The sequence below is a fragment of the Acinonyx jubatus genome, chromosome D4 (genome assembly GCF_027475565.1).
Source record: "Acinonyx jubatus isolate Ajub_Pintada_27869175 chromosome D4, VMU_Ajub_asm_v1.0, whole genome shotgun sequence".
NCBI classification, from domain to species: domain Eukaryota; kingdom Metazoa; phylum Chordata; class Mammalia; order Carnivora; family Felidae; genus Acinonyx; species Acinonyx jubatus.
The window spans coordinates 11547038-11565064 of record NC_069391.1 but is presented as its reverse complement, the minus strand read 5'-3'; the positions used below and the strand labels follow the sequence as shown (position 1 = coordinate 11565064).

The following is an 18027-nucleotide window of genomic DNA, read 5'->3' as shown; positions in this document are numbered from 1 at the left end:
AAGAGGAGCTGACTAGACGCTGGGATCACTACACAGCCCCCCAGATGCACGTTATGAGAGCAAAGCAACTAAACAAAATGAACCACCCTCCAACTTTCCTTCACTGAGACAAAGGTGGCAGACGCAGCAGAGAAACAAACTGTAGTTCTTAGGCCAGAGGAAAACCACGACCGTCTCCCCTCCTTTCCGTTCTTGAAAGTCATGTTCATGTCCACTGCCCGAACTCACAGGAGTCAGACCTCAAGAGCTCATTACCCACCACATCATTTGGGAGGCTCTGGAGGTCATCAAAGGGAGTTTCCAGGGTGTTGGTGTCCACGTTGAGGATCACGACATCATCCAGGGCCATGTTTCTGACTTTCTGCAAATAAAAAAATTCCGAAAGAAAAAATAATTGAAGCACCATGAGGACACGGATATTTCTACTGGCCCTCTCCGGGGAAGCGGAATAAGGAAGAACAGTGACATTTGCCAAAGGTTCATTTTGTGGCAGGCCCAATGCTAGGTGGGTCACATCTCTTAGGTCTTTTAACTGTCACAAAAACTCTGGGGGCTCTACAGTCCCCCCCCCCAAGTCCCAGCAGGGGAAAGGGTTTCACAAGAATGAAGATGACTAAGTTAATATGCTCAGGCCACACGGTTAGGAAGAGAGATCTTTACACCTCAACTTTTTTTCTTTTCTTTTCCTTTTTTAACACTAGGAGCTATAGTCTAAAACTCTGGCTGCAGGAATTCTGATGTACAGCTAAGCCCAAATGACACCCTTCAATCTGTCCCCACTCACTTAGCAAAAGCCACTTGCCCATCTCTCTTTTGGATCTTACCATTCTTGGGATGGAATATGGTAGATGGACTGGTGTTACCATGTCAACATTTCCCTTAAACATGGAGTAGGGAGGTCACGCTTTCAGTTGGGTCCCATTTTCCACAGAAACCAGTCAAGGCTCAGAGGCTCTGGCCATGAGCCACTACTCTACTGGCGCAGTAATGGAAAAGATAAGGGAGACGTGCTTATTAGGTGCGCATGTTTGTGCGGGGAAGAAGGGATAGGTAAAATATGGAGAAAGGAAAGGCCCACCCTCTGGGAGCAGCTCTCCATAGTCTGCAGAAGTACAAGATTATGTGTAGCTTGAGTTTTTAATTTTTAATCACACTATTCACCCACTGCTAGAATCCTCCTCCATTTTTCTCCCGCCTACCCACTGCTCCCAATCTCATTCAACCCTCTTCTCCTGTCCAATATCAAAGCTCATTCCTTTAGAGTCTAGAACTTCACAACTGTGTCTTTATCTCACTTGGCCCCAGTTAATTAGGAAGACCTTATCATTTGTGGTCAAAACTGGAACGCTTGTTGGTGTGAAAGAGGGCATAATATGCTAGGGTAGAAGACATCCAATGGGACATACAGTCACCTTACATATATAAGCGATCAATTTATTAGCTACTCTCTGAGGCACCGAATATAACCGTGCAGGTATGTACTGCCCAGGGACGCCCCACCAGCCACCTGGGGCTGAAATCGGCTAAGCCGTGTGTCTGGGTCAGGGGTGGTGGCCGTGGAAGAGAGGAGATAGACGCCTTTTCCTAATTCATCGAAGAGAACTGCACAGCCTAGTGATGGGCCTGGACCATCCCGATGGCTGCTAAACCCCAGGCTCTAGGACATAGCCTGTACCTAAGTAAATGTTTTGAGATTCCTCCCAGCAGGAGGGTGGAGCTGAGCTGGTCAGAAGCCTCCTAGGGTTGAAAAATGGTCCCAGGTGGCAGAGTCCGGGAATCCTTCCACTTAACACACCTAAGAGCCTCAAACTCCTTTTGCTGTTGAGTTTTCCACACCACCAGGGGCTAGCCCGCAAGCCTTTCAATCCATTCGTCAACATGTCCTAAGTGCTCACTATGGGCTAAGAACCACAGAGGAGAGACAAGATTCCCTGCCTACTTACAAGTTTATTCTCCCCTCCAAACATTAATTACAGAGTAAAACTTTTACAGAGTGAAAACTTGGCAGCAAACAGCCTTGATAATAATACAAATCACCAGGGTTTCATAAAGCACAACCCCCATTTTTCAGATGAGAACGTTAAGACTCCTGGTAAACTGTCCGGGGCTCCACTGCCACCTCATTTTTCAGTCCAAAAAGTTTAAGACCTAGCAGTGTGCTGGCAGGAAGTTACAGAAATAGCCTCAACAACAATCTCTTTCACTTATATCACCTGTGGAGCTCACACACATTCTTTCATTGTCAACAACGTAGCTGGAGACAAAGTATCACCATTCCCGTTTGCAGGAATGAGAAACTGAGGCTCAGAGAGGTGAAGTGGCTCGCCCCAGATTATGTGGCTACAGTTTGGCTACCTCATCCGTAAAACTGGTCCAATGACTGTGACCACCGTCCTCTAACCCCTGCCCCCCGGGCTGCTGTGAGGGAGTAGAGGTAATACGTGCGCGGTGCCAGGCACACAGGATTTATAAATAGTGGTTGTTATTATTACTTTCATAATTCACACATATGCTACAGCAAGTCTGAAAGCCGTAGTGCCAATGGCCTAAGGGCAAAAACCGTCTGGCCCCTTCTTGGAGGCTAATGGGCTCTCACCTCAAAGCTGAAACACCAGAAATGGAACTGGAGAAGAGGCCACAAGGAACCCCAAAACTCAGCAGGGGACTCCAGGCCTGGAGGACTGCGCTGAGGGCCACTGCACCCCAGAACTGCCTCTTCTGTCTCATCTGACCTTCTAAAATAGTCCCAAACAGAAGGGGGCAGGGGGCTTGGCCACTGGAGAGAAGCCTCAGGGGCTGAAAGGCCCAGCAAGAGGGATGTTGATTCTGGACCAGAATTGGGCGTTGTTTCTGTGTTCCCAGAGGGGCCCCAGCAGCACAGACCAGCCCTTGTGGGCTCTCCGCGGCCTGGGCTGGAACAGGCTTTTGATTTCTTCCCACTCCTGACTGGAGGGCCTGCCGGTTAAGCTGTGTGGAGTGTTTACTTTTTCAACAATGGCAGCAGGCTGAAGAAGAGGAAAAAACCTGGCCCTTTTTTCTGACTTAGCAGGCCAGGGTCCCCTTAGTAACCAAAATGCCCAAGCACCAGGCTCCAGGCAAGGAGCTGGGTCGGCACAGTTTCCTCTTACAGGACAAAGCTGCCCTCCTGGCAACAAGGCCTCTTCCAAAGAGGCTGGCGTAGACTCAAGGGCCTTCCTGAAGCTCAGTGTTCCCAAGGAAAGAATTGGAGGCCAGCTCAGCCGGATGGTGCCTTATCCCTGAAAGGCTCAAGGAAACAAGAGCAATGAAGAAAGGCCAAACCCTCCCTCGTCAACACACACACACAAAACCAACCCCACAAAACCCTTCAAACTGGGGTGGGGGTGGGAAGAGCTGGTGGAGGAGGAAGCTAGACCATTACTGGGAGCCAGCTCACTGAATCTCACTGAATCCCGACCACGCCAGGAGGCAGATACTACCATCTCCGTGGTAGGGATGAGAAAATAAGGCTTGGAGACGTCAAATAAACTGCCCCAAATCACTTGGCTGGTGAGTGGCAGAGCTGACTTTCGAACCCACTCTGACTCGAAAGCCTCGCTATTTCTGAAGACGTCCCAAATCCAATTGCTCAGATCTCAGAACGAGTATCTGTAGGGCATGAAGCTATATGGATCCTCTCAGGGCCGAGCTTGCTCTTACACACAAAAAAACCACTTGCCTTTTGTATCATAAAAATCACATGGGCCTGTTCAAAAAAAAAAAAATACAGACAAAAAATTTCAAAGAAGGAAAGTACAGTGACGCTCATCCCTCCATTTGGAGATTGCGTTTTGATGTCTCCTTCCATATCCTTTCACCTCAATCCCTACTTTTAAAAATATAGTTAAAATAGTTCTTAATATTTCTTCCCGATTCTCTCTCATTACAATATAGGAATGCTCCACTTCATTAAAAACTTTGTAAAGATCATCGCTAATTGCTACAAAATGTTCCACTTCGTGGAAACAAACTCGACCAAGCCCCTCCCGTTGGCCGTTACCACCAGTTTTTAAATAATTTTTATATATGATATTGTCATGAAATTTGTAGGCATAATGCCTTGGGCTTTAGGACAGGTTCCTAGAAGTGGAATTTCCTTTCCACTGCTTAAAAAGTGTCCCTCTCAAATTCGACTTTGAGGGAGATATCTTTACTTCCAATTATTTTAAAGTCATTTTATCCACAGCTTGTGTTTCCTACTCTAAGTGAAGAAAAATCAGCAAAGACACGAGCAGATGTCAAAATAGTCCTCCAAAAACCCTACCCAATTAAAACACTTACGAGTACCGCGGCACACCGAGACAGCTCTCCGGTAGCTTGTCCCACCAACACGTTCCCTCTCTTTTTAGTTACAACATATGCCAAAGCTCCTGCCAGCTGCAAACCCTCCCCCCACCAGACTCTATAGGCTTTTTCTCAGAATGAAAAAAAAAAAAATACTGACATGCACACCGACTTTCCAAATGGCATTTCTTGCACAGAGAAACACACAAAAATGGCATCCTCCCATAAATATTGTTAATCAAAAATGTCTTTCTCTTTATGCTTTGTCACAGACAGACTCAGCCTGACCCCGGCCTTTCAGGACAGGGGAGGGGAACATCATAGTCGGGAGGTGGTGGGGGCAGCAGAGGGGTTGGGTTCTAACACACAGGCTTCACTTAAAGATTGCCCCCTACCTCCAGGGCTGCCTTAAGGCAATTCACTCAACCTCCAAAATCCTCCAGGTTTTCATCTGTGAAACGGGGATCAAGATAGTACCCCCTCACAGATCTGCTGGGAGGATTGGATAAGCGAATGTACGTGGAAGAGTCGGCAGGATTCCAGGGACACCCGAACAGGCATTCATCAAACAGTGGCTCTCCTGCCTGTCTGTTCCCTTTCCTTTGATGGTTCCTGAGAACTCAGCAAAGCCTGGCCAGCCTCACTGCAGAGGGCCCCGGCTGGCAGTAAGTTTGCCTTTCCCTGTGCTGCCCTGAGGTCATTCCTACAACCAGAATAATATGCCAACCTAGAGTTATTTATAGAAGTATTCAATTCCTCCCCTAGTCCACGGGCTTCTTAGGGTAATAAGACAGAGAACTCTACACTGTCAGCTCCTACTCCAGCACTTGGCCCACAGGAGGCAATTCCTGAACGAATGAATGAATGAATGAATGGACGAACGGGAGGCACCAGAGGCGAGAGGTGAACACAGGATCTGGAAGCCAGTCTGTGAGTTCCAACCCAGCTTTAACACTCACCAGCTGTACAAATGTGGGCATTTCACTCTCTCTGTGCCCCCTGTGTCATCTTCTATATACTGCAGGTGACAACAGTGCCTCCCTCATAAGAATGTGGTAAGGATTAAACGGGTTAACATTTTTTTTTTTAACGTTTACTTATTTTTGAGACAGAGAGAGACAGAGCATGAACGGGGGAGGGGCAGAGAGAGAGGGAGACACAGAATCTGAAACAGGCTCCAGGCTCTGAGCTGTCAGCACAGAGCCCGACGCGGGGCTTGAACCCACGGACCACGAGATCATGACCTGAGCCAAAGTCGGACGCTTAACCGACTGAGCCACCCAGGCGCCCCAACATTTTTAAAGTGGTACAGTGGCACCTGGCACACGAGAAGCTCAAGATAAGTGAGCTTTATTTTGTTAAATAAAAATGAACAATCACTTGGGGCACCTGGCTGGCCCAGCCGGAAGAGCATGTGACTCTTGATCTCAGGGTTGTGAGTTCAATCCCCATGTTGGGTATAGAGTTTACTTAAAAATAAAATCTTTAAAACAACAACAACAACAACAACAATCTTTTGAGGGTGGTGGGAATATTCTATATCTTTACTGTGGTTTATTTTGTTAAATCAAAATGAACAATCACTTGGGGCACCTGGCTGGCCCAGCCGGAAGAGCACGTGACTCTTGATCTCAGGGTTGTGAGTTCAATCCCCATGTTGGGTATAGAGTTTACTTAAAAATAAAATCTTTAAAACAACAACAACAACAACAACAACAACAACAACAACAATCTTTTGAGGGTGGTGGGAATATTCTATATCTTTACTGTGGTGGTGGTGATTTCACAAATGTATGAAACTGTCAAAATTCATTAAATTGTAGGCTTTAAATAGATGGTCTGCACATAAACTATAACCCAATGAAGTTGATAAAAACATTAGTACTATGTCCAGAACAGAGAATAAAATCAGAAAAGATGGCAAAAAATTAATAATGCACGAATGGTGAATGAATGCCATCTGACAAGGTCATTTGTCCCTGCTACATTCAGATTTGCAGCTGAGTTTGGCTCCCTGTTCCTTCTTTTCTTTTGTCTAGCTCAGGAATTTTTTTTTTTAACTTTGCTCTTCCACTCATGACCTCTTAGGATAAACATAAAAATCCAATGCCCCTAGAGATTATAGTATATTTCTCTACATAAAAGTGGAATCTATTTGAGAAACACTCTACCTTTGGTGTTTCCCCTGCAACCAAGACTTTATTGAGCCTCACTTTCTAAAACTGGTGGTCTGAAAACAATGGATTTCCTCCCCTAACATAGAAAGTGGTGACACTAGTTCAAACCACACCAATACCCCCCACAGATGGGGATGATCCTGCCTGTCCAAGGAAGGGATTGGACAACTAGTGACAAAAGTTAGGACCCAACAGAAGCCTGTAAGATGAAAAGCAAGGGTTTGCCCTGGCAGTGTAATCCAGGGGATTCAAAGAGTGGTCAGGAGAATGCGATACTTCCCTGGCCGAGGAAGCTAGGAGCAGGATGTGGAGGAAAGCTGGTCCTAGACATTGAGGAGCAGGGGCCCAGCTCCACTCAGCCTCTTCAGCTGAGCGTTGGGCTGGCTCCCTATCTAGGGTGGAGGTCAGCGAGCCAGCATGCAGTGCATTTTTATTCTTGTCCTTCCAGTAGGACCATTGCCAGGGCAGATCCAGGGCATATATGTCTCTGCCTCTCCAGTGCCCAGCACGGTGCCTGACGCAGGGCAAATGCTCGTGAACCGGAGAGTAAACTAATACTGTGGCTGGACCCACTCTGCTGGGAGGCACGCCTGGAAGCAGATGTCAGTGTAAAGCCCAAATGGACAACGTAAGCCCAAAGTAAGCAAAATGCAATTTGCTCAGGGAAGTGAGAGGGGAATAAGAATAATGATGGCAATGACAATAATTATGTGAAATTATCATGATTAATTAGTGTAGAATTAACTCATAGTTGACACAGGAAGTAAGATAGGAGTTAACACGGTGGTTAAAACCGTGGGCTCCGGAATGAGACGGTCAGATTCAAGCCTTGTCTCTGTGACTGTGTAACCTCCAGCAAGCTCTTTACCTCTGAGCCTCAGTGTTCGTATCTTTAAGATGGGAATACTACCTACCGCACAGACGACCTGTGAGGGTTAAGTGATACAACGTGTGTAAAGAATTAACACAGCACCTGACTGCAGCGGGTGAGCAATACATGGGGGGTGGGGAGGAACAGAAGTGAGTTTCCATCCTTGCAATTTCAAAGTTATGCCAATAAAATAGATTAGAACTGCAAGACTGCGAGAATTTAATTTTTTAAAGCATGTTTATATATTTATTTTTTGAGAGACAGCGAGAGAGAGCAAGCTGAGGAGGAGCAGAGACAGAGGGTGAGAGAAATCCCAAGCAGTCCCTGTGCTGTCAGCACAGAGCCCCATGTGGGGCTCGAGCTCACCAACTGTGAGATCATGACCTGCGCCGAGATCAAGAGTTGGACGCTTGGCCAACGGAGCCACCCAGGTGCCCCAAGACTGTAAGAATGTAAACTGATTTTCAGACCAAAGGCAGAAGCTAGTAAGATTTCAGCCTGATGATTTTGTGCTATTACAATTCAAACCACCACCAATCTAGCGTTCTTTTCCTGGCTTGGTCTCAGGGATATGAGCACATTCTCTGGAGCGCCTGCCTCAGTCTGAATTCCCAACTCTGCCAGTTACAGCTGTGCTACCGCGTGCAAACCCCTTAAGCTCCCTGTGCCTCAGTTTACTCATCTGTTCAATGCGATTCAGACAGGACACCGGGAATAACGGTTACCTTTGGGTCAGAGGGAGAATGACCACAAGAGGACACAAGAGGAGCCTCTGGGGGACTGGTAACGTTGTTTCTCAATCTGGTGGTGGTCGCACGGGTGTACCTGCCTCGTAAACAGAAATCTCGCTGTGCACTTCGGATGAGTGTACTTTGCCCTATCCATTTCATATTTCAATAGTATGTAGACAAAAAGCAAATAACATGGACTTCACTGGATTGTTACGGTGATTAAACGAGTTAACATACGTATAAGTACTTAGGATAATGTTTGGTATATAATAAACACTGGGTGTTTATTATTATTATGAAAAACAAAGTAACAGTAATTACTTTGATAAAAAGGATTCACTCTAGAATGTATTTCACTGTCAGAAAAATCTATCCGTAGGGGCGCCTGGGTGGCTCAGTAGGTTGAGCGTCTGACTCTGGATTTCAGCTCAGGTCATGATCTCCTGGCTCATGGGATCAGGCCGTGCGTGGGGCTCTGCGCTGACAGCACGGAGCCTGCTTGGGATTCTCGCTCTCCCTCTCTCTCTACCCCTCCCCTACTCACACTTTCTCTCTCTCAAAATAAATAAACGTTTCTTAAAAAATTAAAAAAAGAAAATCTATCTGTAAAAGTCGACACCTCCAGGGTACATGTTACTTCTTCAATCTGTCCTGTTGCTTCTCCAGTGAGGATCGAAGCAGCAACGTTATCTGCGTACCTTCCGAGAGACCCCCGTGGTCCTGTGACAGCTCGGTTTGGGGGAGGAGCAGGACCAAGTGGAAGAAGCAGGAGTCATGTGGACTGGGCTTTGGGTTTTATCTTCTTTAATTACTGCAAATGGGACCCAGGGCAGGGAATTTAAATCTCGTTGAACCTCAGGTTCTTCGTTTATAAAATGTGGTTATCACCACATACTTAGCGTTGTGAGAAGATTAAATAACCAGGAAAAAAAAAGAAAAGAAATATTTGTTTGGCAACAGCATGTCCATGTTCCCATCTGACCTGGGCACTGGCCTTGACCACAGGCAGGCCTAATCCCTGCTGCAGTGACCTCTGAGGTCTGCAAGCCTAGTCGCCTCTCCCCAAGGCTGAGGCAGCACCTCTGAGACCAGCAACTAGAGCACCAAGCAAAGGGGACAGGTCCAGACAAGGTCCTTCCTGCAAGGACGTCTTGTTTCAAGATGACGCAGCATCTTCCCGGATCAGAACACAAAATGCTCTGCTTTGGCTCCAAGAAAGTCTAGTCTTTGTCCCTCCGGGAGGGAGGCAAACTGATATGGCTTCTGACACTATGTCTCCCTTAAGCCTGACTGCTCAGCCGCTGTTTTAATTTTGGAAGGTAGCGAATATGGCTCTTCCCTCTTAATAGGGTGTTAATCCAAATGTTATACCACATGATCGATGCTGGGTTCGTGCAGTCCCCTCTTAGGCCAGCCATGTGCCTGACGGGCCAAGCCACAGCTAGGCTGACAGAGGGCCGGCACGGGCCGGGGACTGGGGCGCATGCTCTGCCTCCATCATCGTACAGGCTCTTACAACAACGACGTGAGAGCTGTTAGCTGGTGTGGTCCTCCCACGGCCCAAACCTTTCTGAGTACCATACAATGCAGTGCTCATGACACTCCCGTGGAGAGAAGGAAATTGAGGCTCGGGGAGGAAAAATAGCTGGTCCAAAGTCGTAGGGCTTAGAAGCAGTGGTGTTACACACTGCAAGCAGCTAAACACCAACGCCCAGTTACCCAGTGAATCTTATTAATTGTTCTGCCACTGTTTCAACCAACAAGCATATTGAGCAACTGTAACTTAGCGGAAGTTTGTCAAGCACGTAGCAGAAGAATCAAGCCCTTCATAGCTCGAGGGTTGGCCCAGACTCCGTTAAAATTCCCCAGGGAGAGGGTTTTCTGCAGAATATCATACCCATTTGATGGATGAAGAAACTGAGCCTAAAGAGAGTAAATGGTTTGCCCATGTTCTTACAATGTGGTGTGTGTCAGAGAAAGGATTTGAATCTGGGTTCCACGTGCCAATGTTCTTTCCACTATACAGCACATATAAAATGTGCTCAAATGCATGCGCATATATATGAGCACATAACAAAGAACAGCATGGGAGCTGGTGGCCTCCTAGGAAGAAAGGAAAGAGAAATAAAAGGGAAAGTGGAAAGGACAAGAAGAGGAAAGGCAAACCTTCAGGTACTCTAAACTCTTTATTCCCTCCTGAAATCTCAGATATACACAGAGGCAAGAGTGACATTTTCCTTCCCTTCCTCAGGCCCCAAAGGTCACTGAACTGCCAAGCGGTTGATAAACGCAGTGGTTTTTCTTTGGAGCCAGGAGTCACTGATTTGCTCCTTCCTGCTCCACAAAATTAAAAATCTAAGCCCGACAGTTCAGAGGACCCCTGAAAACACCGCTGGAATTTCCCAGTGTGCTTTAAACAGAAACAGAAGCTTGACAGGGGAGGGAAGTGGTGTAAGCCCCTCATAGGTCAGGCCAAATCCACTCCTCACAAGGTAATAAGCACTGACTCTCATTAACAAGTCCAAGGATTTTCAACCCGGGTCAGCACAGAGCTTTTTCTCCAATGGGCCATTTTTCCTTTCTTGACCATGCATCTCCTGGGCATTCATTCACTCACTCACCCATTCATTCACTCATTCAGTCAGTCATATGTCAGTCGGTCATTCACGTCAACTCCATGCTAGGTTTTAAGGACAGAGAGATAATAAAGCATGATCTCTGAACTGAAGAGGCCCTCGGCCTACCTACGGGACGGCCTGGATAAGGAGTGGTGAGGTAAACTATAACCAAATGGCCTAAGAAAAGGCACAGCCGGGGTGCCTGGGTGGCTCAGTCAGTTAAGTGTCTGACTTCGGCTCAGGTCATCATCTCGCGGTGTGAGAGTCAGAGCCCCACGTCGGGCTCTGTGCTGACAGCTCGGAGCCTGGAGCCTGCTTCCGATTCTGTGTCTCCCGCTCTCTCTGCCCCTCCCCCGCTCGTGCTCTGTCTCTCAAAGATAAACATTAAAGAATTTGAAAGAGAGAGAGAGAGAGAGAGAGAGACAGAAAGAGAGAAAAGAAAAGAAAAGAAAAGAAAAGAAAAGAAAAGAAAAGAAAAGAAAAGAAAAGAAAAGAAAAGAAAAGAAAAGGCACAGCAACGTACAGGGGAAGAGAGCATCTCCATTCACACGGAACTTGCTCGATTTCCTCTGCTGGATGGTCCAGAGCCCAAGGTCAAAAAGTCACGAGGTTGGTGTCCTGGTTCTTCCGCTCACTAGCCAGGTAGCTGCGGGCGCGGCGCTTTACCTCCCTGGGTGTCAGTTTTCTTCCGTGTGACACGGGAGTCACTGTCCTTAGCCTCAGGACTGTCGAGAAGACTAAAGGTTAAGCAGGGCACGTATGTCACAGAGGGCCAGCTAGAAGGCAGGTAGGTGCCGGCAGCCTCTGTGAGAGCCCGGTTCTGCCAGTTCTGGCAGCGCACTGGACAAGCCCGCCCTTGGGCTGGTGGTGTTTTGCCTCCAACTGAAGCACCCTCCCTATGCTGGAGACTCCGCTTTCTCATCTGTGAACAGAAGACGAGGAAGGCCTGTTGCAAAGCACGAACGAGAGACGAAGTGTGGGGCCCTGGGTGAGACGCGAAGACGGCCCGAAGGTCGCCGTCATCATCTCCGTCCCACGAGGCCCGGCTCTTCCACAAAACCTTCCTGATTATTCCTGTCCCACAGCACACTGCCTTCTCAGAGGCCTAAGCGCCAAGCACAGCGGACCACACGGGGCTGGGCCCTCAAAAAACGAAAACGAAAATAAAACTCGTTTAGTGACGTCTCCGTTTCATGCTGCCCCTATCACTTTTCCTTTATTTTCATTAACTTATTTTATTTATTTTAGAGAGCAAGAAGGGGAGTGGGGAAGAAGGGCATGGGACAGGGGGAGGGAGCGGGAGTGTGTGTATGTGGGGAGAATCTTAAGCGAGCTCCATGTTCATCGTGGAGCCCGACACGGGGCTCAATCCCAGGACCCTGGGATCATGATCTGAGCCCAGATCAAGAGTCAGATGCTCAAGTAACTGAGCCACCTAGGTGCCTCTTCTTCTTAGATTTTATTTATTTTTTATTTTTTCCATTTTATTTATTTTAGAAAGAGAGAGAGAAACCAAGTGGGGGAGAGGGGCGGAGGGAGAGAGAGCACTCTGCCTTTAAAATAACTGTTTTGGGGCGCCTGGGTGGCTCAGTCGGTGAAGCATCCGACTTCGGCTCAGGTCATGATCTCACAGTTCCTGAGTTCGGGCCCCAGATCGGGCTCTGTGCTGACAGCTCGGAGCCTGGAGCCTGCTTCGCATTCTGTGTCTCCCCCTCTCTCTCTGCCCCTCCCCCGCCCACTCTCTGTCTCTCTCTGTCTCTCTCTCTCTCAAAAATAAGTAAACATTAAAAAAAGTTTTTTAAATAACTGTTTCAACCTTACTATATCCACAGATACTGCACTAAGGCTTACTACTGTCATCTATAAAGTATAATATAAACACTATTATTTTAAGATACCTTATTTCATCTGATCCTCAGAGCAGTCCCATGGAACAGGCATGATTATTCCCATTTTATAGCACAGAAGACTGAAACTCTTGCACCAGGCCCCGGGGTAACAACAGAGCCAGGACTAGAGCTTGGGGTTGTGCGACCCCAAAGCCCAGTGGTCTCCTTCTCCTGTCTGTGCCGCCCCTTCCACTTTCCTGGCTTAGCAAAGACCGGACAGTGACGAGGTCACATATTTATTTTGTAACCTTCGTGGATAGACTTACCAGAGGCCAGACACCTAACAGCAAACAGACCCTAAAAGTTGGACCAGTATCATGTTCTTCTTTTGTATACACTAAACCACTTCACACAATGAAATAACTGGGTTTGGATTCTGGTCCTGTCATTTTTAGCAATGTGACTTTGGACGGGTCACTTAACCTCTCTGTGCCCAAATTTCATCATCTGTAAAAGGGGGCCACCACTATTGGAACACAGGCTTGCTGTGAAATTAAATAATGTGTGCAATGTGGCTGGCAGTATTTCAAAAACAGCATCCGTCCAATTTGAAACCGTGAAACTTGAATTTAAGAGTTTCACTGGGGGTATAAGGGGATGTTGATTCCCTAGTCCCAAAATGGTTTGGGGTCACCCTCCCATAAAACAGGACCTCATTCCTCCCACACAACTGCCACTTGCCATCATTCATTCATCACTAGGCACAGAAAACCTGGACTCCCATCTCCACCTGCCTTTTATTTGAAATGTCAATTTTTAAAGAGTGGAGAGGTTGGAAACCCAATTTAACAAGCACGCTGAAACATTGTTTATTGCCCCCATAAACATGGCTTAGTGAGAATTACGGACTTAATCAGAGTGAACTTATCTCCCGGTGAAAAGGAACACTTTAAATTTCAGAAATGGCACCTTCACTGTGAAAATCTCTTAACTTTTCAAACAAACTACAGGGGGTCTTAAACATATGGGCAGTAAAGGGGCAGCCATTACTGTGATTTGTCTTGCCCAAGAGCCAAGGAGCCCTAAAGGTCCATAACAACTTTAAGATCTAGCAAAAGTGTTTGGAAAATCATATTCAGGAGACACGTCTCTAAAAACACCCAAATGGTCTGCCGAGTGGGAAGTAATGCCCGTAGAGAGGCTCGGGATGGCCCAAGAGGACGGACCCCGGAGTCATTAGAACAGGGGCTGTTTAATACAGCACTGAGAAAGCAAAGCTTTCCTCCTACGTGTAAGATTAAGCATTCAGCAATACGTAATACTTTGGTGACCTGCTTTTCGGAAAAGAGGTGTTACATAAATCACAAAGGCTGCTAACCGGTCTGTGTGTGCGTGCGTTTAAACCATTCCAGAGGATGAGGTTCTGTGAACCCCAACTTCCCAATGTGAAGCTTCACCAGGGCCGCTCTGATCATTCCAGGGAAGCTTTTCATAAAGACGCCCCATTTTGCAGAGAATGTATCAGCCTGGCTGCCAGAGGCAGGAAAGGCAACAGATATAAAATTTTATTATTTCAATGCCCCAGTAGCAGCCAGGAGGACTTAATGAAATCGCCAAGATTTACAATCTGAAACAGCTATTGCACAGACAGATATGGTTAAGGGAGCTGCGCCCTCTGACCTTTCAACCCTTTGATCCTCACACAGCAGGTGGCCTAGAGCCCCCTCCTGGGCATCTTCCCTCTCTTCCGACACTGCCGAACCTTGATGTGCAATAAGCCTGACCCTACACAGGTGACTCTCACGGTGCTTATCACCAGCAGCTGCTGCTAATGGAATGGCCCAAATCATTTGGCCTCGAGATTCTAGCTCCGAGACGGGGGGGGGGGGGTAGGAGTCGGCTGCTCAGTGTCCAAACGGTGGGTGCCAAAATGATGCTCGATAATTCTGCCCCGAGTCCAGTTGTTTGGCAATGCTTAACGATGTCATTACAAAAAAGCTGTCCTAGAAATGGAACTCTGTCTCCTCCGATTTATACTTTGAGTTAGGGGAGAAAAAAAAAATCACCTTTTAAAAATAAATCACAAATCTCAAAAAAAAAAAAAGAAAATCAACCCCGAAGTCCCAAATGCATCTCTCAGAACTTCCCTAAAACCATGTGCAGCAAATTTATACCAATGAAAATCAAAACAATTTTTGGAAACCTAAAATTGACTGTTTTCAGTTCCATGAAATTTCATTTAAAAAGCCCCATATGCCAAAATGTCCAAATTCTCTTATTTTTAAAAATTGGGATGACTTCCAAACTCATAGCTATCTTTTTCTTCCTTTTTTTTTTTTTCTTCTAAAGCTAGGGATGGGTAATGTGCATATGTACTTATCAAGCTTCATAATTTAACCCATTCGGTCAGTACAAAATATCTGCAATAAAATGCTGAAGAGGCGGGATATAAATTTATTACCATCGAATCATTTAAAAACAATAGATGCCAAAGCTTAACAGGTATTATATTTGGTTAAAGCCATGTCCAGGCCCCTGGGCAGCCCCAGCCTGCGGCTTTTAGTTTCTGTCAGATATTTGTGTCTATGGAGGGAAGAATTTTACGCAGGACACATAAACTACTCTGTGGGATACTGATAGCTTCCAAACACACAAGGAAACTTTAGCGCCACTGTTGATCAGGAAGAGCTCTGAGCCAGTGTTTTACTTCTAACAAATATAATGCGGTGGCCCCACTCTACCTGCAAAGGCCAGAGCTTAGGTCATTAATGTCCGAATCCAAAGGCAAAGAAAAAACTCACTCCTTGTGTAGCCCACATGGCGTAGATCTTATTCAACTTTAAATGCATTTTGAAATCAGCTGAGAATCAAACAATATGTAAAGAGAGGTTTACAGACTCCAATTTTAGTCACACTTTTCTCTATGGGCGTTTAAGTTTAGTACAGAAAGCAGTTTATGGAGAAATCAGTTTAGCAGGGGGGAAAAAAAAGGTACGGTTACTACATCAGAGTTTGACCACTTTGCACAAAATTAGTACTAAGCTATCTTCTTCACAGATGCCTACTAGAAACACTTTATTAATAATAATATCTACCATCCAGTGAGGGTCTACTAACATGCATGGAACGTCAGCCATGTTACTTCTAGCTGTCATCACTTTAAGGCAGGTGTCCCATTTCACAGACGGAGGTGTTAAGGCACACACGCACAGGAGTTCAGTGACTTGCCCGTGTCACACTTAGATAAATGGTGGAGCTGGGATTCAAACTTAGGTTCACTGCCTGCCCCAAAAGCCCATGGTCCACCCATGTCTTCCCCCTAAAAGCAAAAGAATAACACGCAATAATCTGTGCAGAAAATGCCAGATTCCAGCCTGCTCACCTATTGCCACGGCCCATTTAAAGGCCTTCCGAATCAATTATTTTAGGTCATTAAGAGGAAGTTTAATTTGGTTGACAAACACCCCTACTGGGGTGACCTCACATATCAACAACAAATGTCTGATGGTCACAAACTCGGACTGTGAGTCTGTGGAGCATGGTGTTAAACAAAACCACATGTGCCCGGATTCCAAGTGGGATCTGCCTAGGCCAAGGGTACGGCTCTTCAATCATCACGAGACTGGTCTCTGAGCTCCCACAACAGCCCCGCCCCTATTCACTTCCAAGGACTTTAAGAAGTCACCAGTCCCATGTGGCTCTGCTCAGTTAAAAGTGCCTTTGAGTTAATGTCAATTTAGAAAAAGTCACTCACTAAAAAATACAAAAGGAAGCTGAAAAAGAAGGCAGAGTCAAACTTAGGTAGATGCCTTTTAACTAGCTTTAAAGAAGATTTCTCGGTTCTACACAAATATCGATACACATATAGCCCCTTCCATTTATTTGGCACCTACCATGCGTCAGGTACCAATTCCCTCACTTGCTCCTCATTAAAAACTCCCACGAAGTGGGGAACGTACCCATTTTATGAGCGACCTGTCTAAGGCTCAAAGAAGCACCCGACCTCCTGCAAAATCTACACTTCCTTCACGGGGGTGACAACTAGAAACGACAGGGCTCAAGTGCCACGTATACTGGCAGACCTTCACTCAATGGTTGATATCACTGAGTACTTCCAACACGCATCTCTTAAGAAGATAACACAATAATCCTTTTGCACAGAGTGGCCCAACTGTGTGATGCAATGACAACACCCTCCCCGCCTGCCAAACTGACCTCTCAGCTCAACAAAGGAGGTTGTTTAAAGTCATCTGGACTTTAACCAGACGTTAACTAGGGCTAGAATTTGAATCCAGGGCCATCTAACTCTAGAGCCCAAGAGTCCTTTTCACTCCGCCACACGCCCCCCTGCGTGCAGCTCTTTCTCTTAACCTGATAGGATTTTGATTAGTTCAAGCTTTCTCTTAGTAACAGTTTATAAACTAAATTTTCTTTGAAGTCGGTTTTCACATTGCTAAGCGGAACTTACATATAATGACTGGCTAAGTGATGATAGGAAAATTGGCAAACAAGAGCATCAACGATGGTTTCACATTTTCTACTGGGATTCTCCCTCATAAATTACTCAGTTTTTCTAATCTATAACAGAGGCTTATCTCATCTCACAAGAGAACATTTCAGTCACAACAAATTAGACTGAAAATGTACTGACTGCAAGAGATACTTAAATCAGCCAGAATTACTTGTTCCCTTTGATTACATAAATTACTACTAGAGCTTTAAATTGTTTTGTATTAACTAATTCAACATCAGGATAAGTGACATTTAAGAATCGCATTCAGGGGCGCCTGGGCGGCTCAGGCAGTTAAGCATCCGACTCTTGATTTTGGCTCAGGTCATGATTTCACGGTTGTGGGATTGAGCCCTGTGTTGGGCTCAGTGCTGAGCACCAAGCCTGCTTAAGATCCTCTCTCCCTCTCCCTCTGCCCCTCCCCCCAGCCCATGCTCTCTAAAATAAAAAATTCTTTAAAACCTAAAACAATTCAGAAACAAAACAAATCCCACTTATTGTAAATGTAGAAGCCGCTGTGAAGAGGAGAGAGCTTCTGGGGGAAACTCATCAGGCACAGTCCAGGACCTCCTTCGGGCCCCAAGTTGAACGGAGCTTCTGAACGGTCACCCTGAACGCTGCGCGTGTGACAGACTCACATGTGACAATTCTGCCGGATAACAAACAGTATGCTGAGGAAATTCCAGCAAAGCCGAGCTACTGTCTGATTACTTTTTTTCTTTATATAATAAAGCAAGTGCCAGCAAGTGACCTAAACTTTGCTCTTAAGTATAAAGAATCATGTTTGGCGTGGTATTTTTTTTTTTTTTTTACATATAATTTATTGGTGTAGTATTTAAAAAGCCCTTCACATCTGTTATATCACTGAATTCTCACAACTCCTTGAGGGAGCAAATACAATCCTAATTTTACTGACGAGAGAATGACGTTGTGAAGAGGCTAAGTAACCCAGCCCCGGTTACAAGTATAGTCAGAGCCCTTCTCTGGAC

General features: G+C 46.1%; 1 protein-coding gene across 20 annotated transcripts in view; it reads right to left on the bottom strand.

Annotated features, from left to right (window-relative positions):
• The window catches only part of DENND1A (DENN domain containing 1A), a 508124-nt gene that overhangs the window by 178673 nt on the left and 311424 nt on the right, over nt 1-18027 (bottom strand). For 19 of the 20 annotated variants that reach the window (XR_008290952.1, XM_027035064.1, XM_053204646.1 and 16 more), the window contains one exon: nt 260-361. The exons of the other annotated variant lie outside the window; for it this stretch is intronic. Coding sequence is in view for 18 of the 19 variants with exons in the window: in XM_027035064.1 (XP_026890865.1) it covers nt 260-361 (102 nt within the window). In the remaining variant the exon portion in view is untranslated. The remainder of the gene's footprint in view (nt 1-259; nt 362-18027) is intronic. 20 annotated transcript variants of the gene reach the window in all.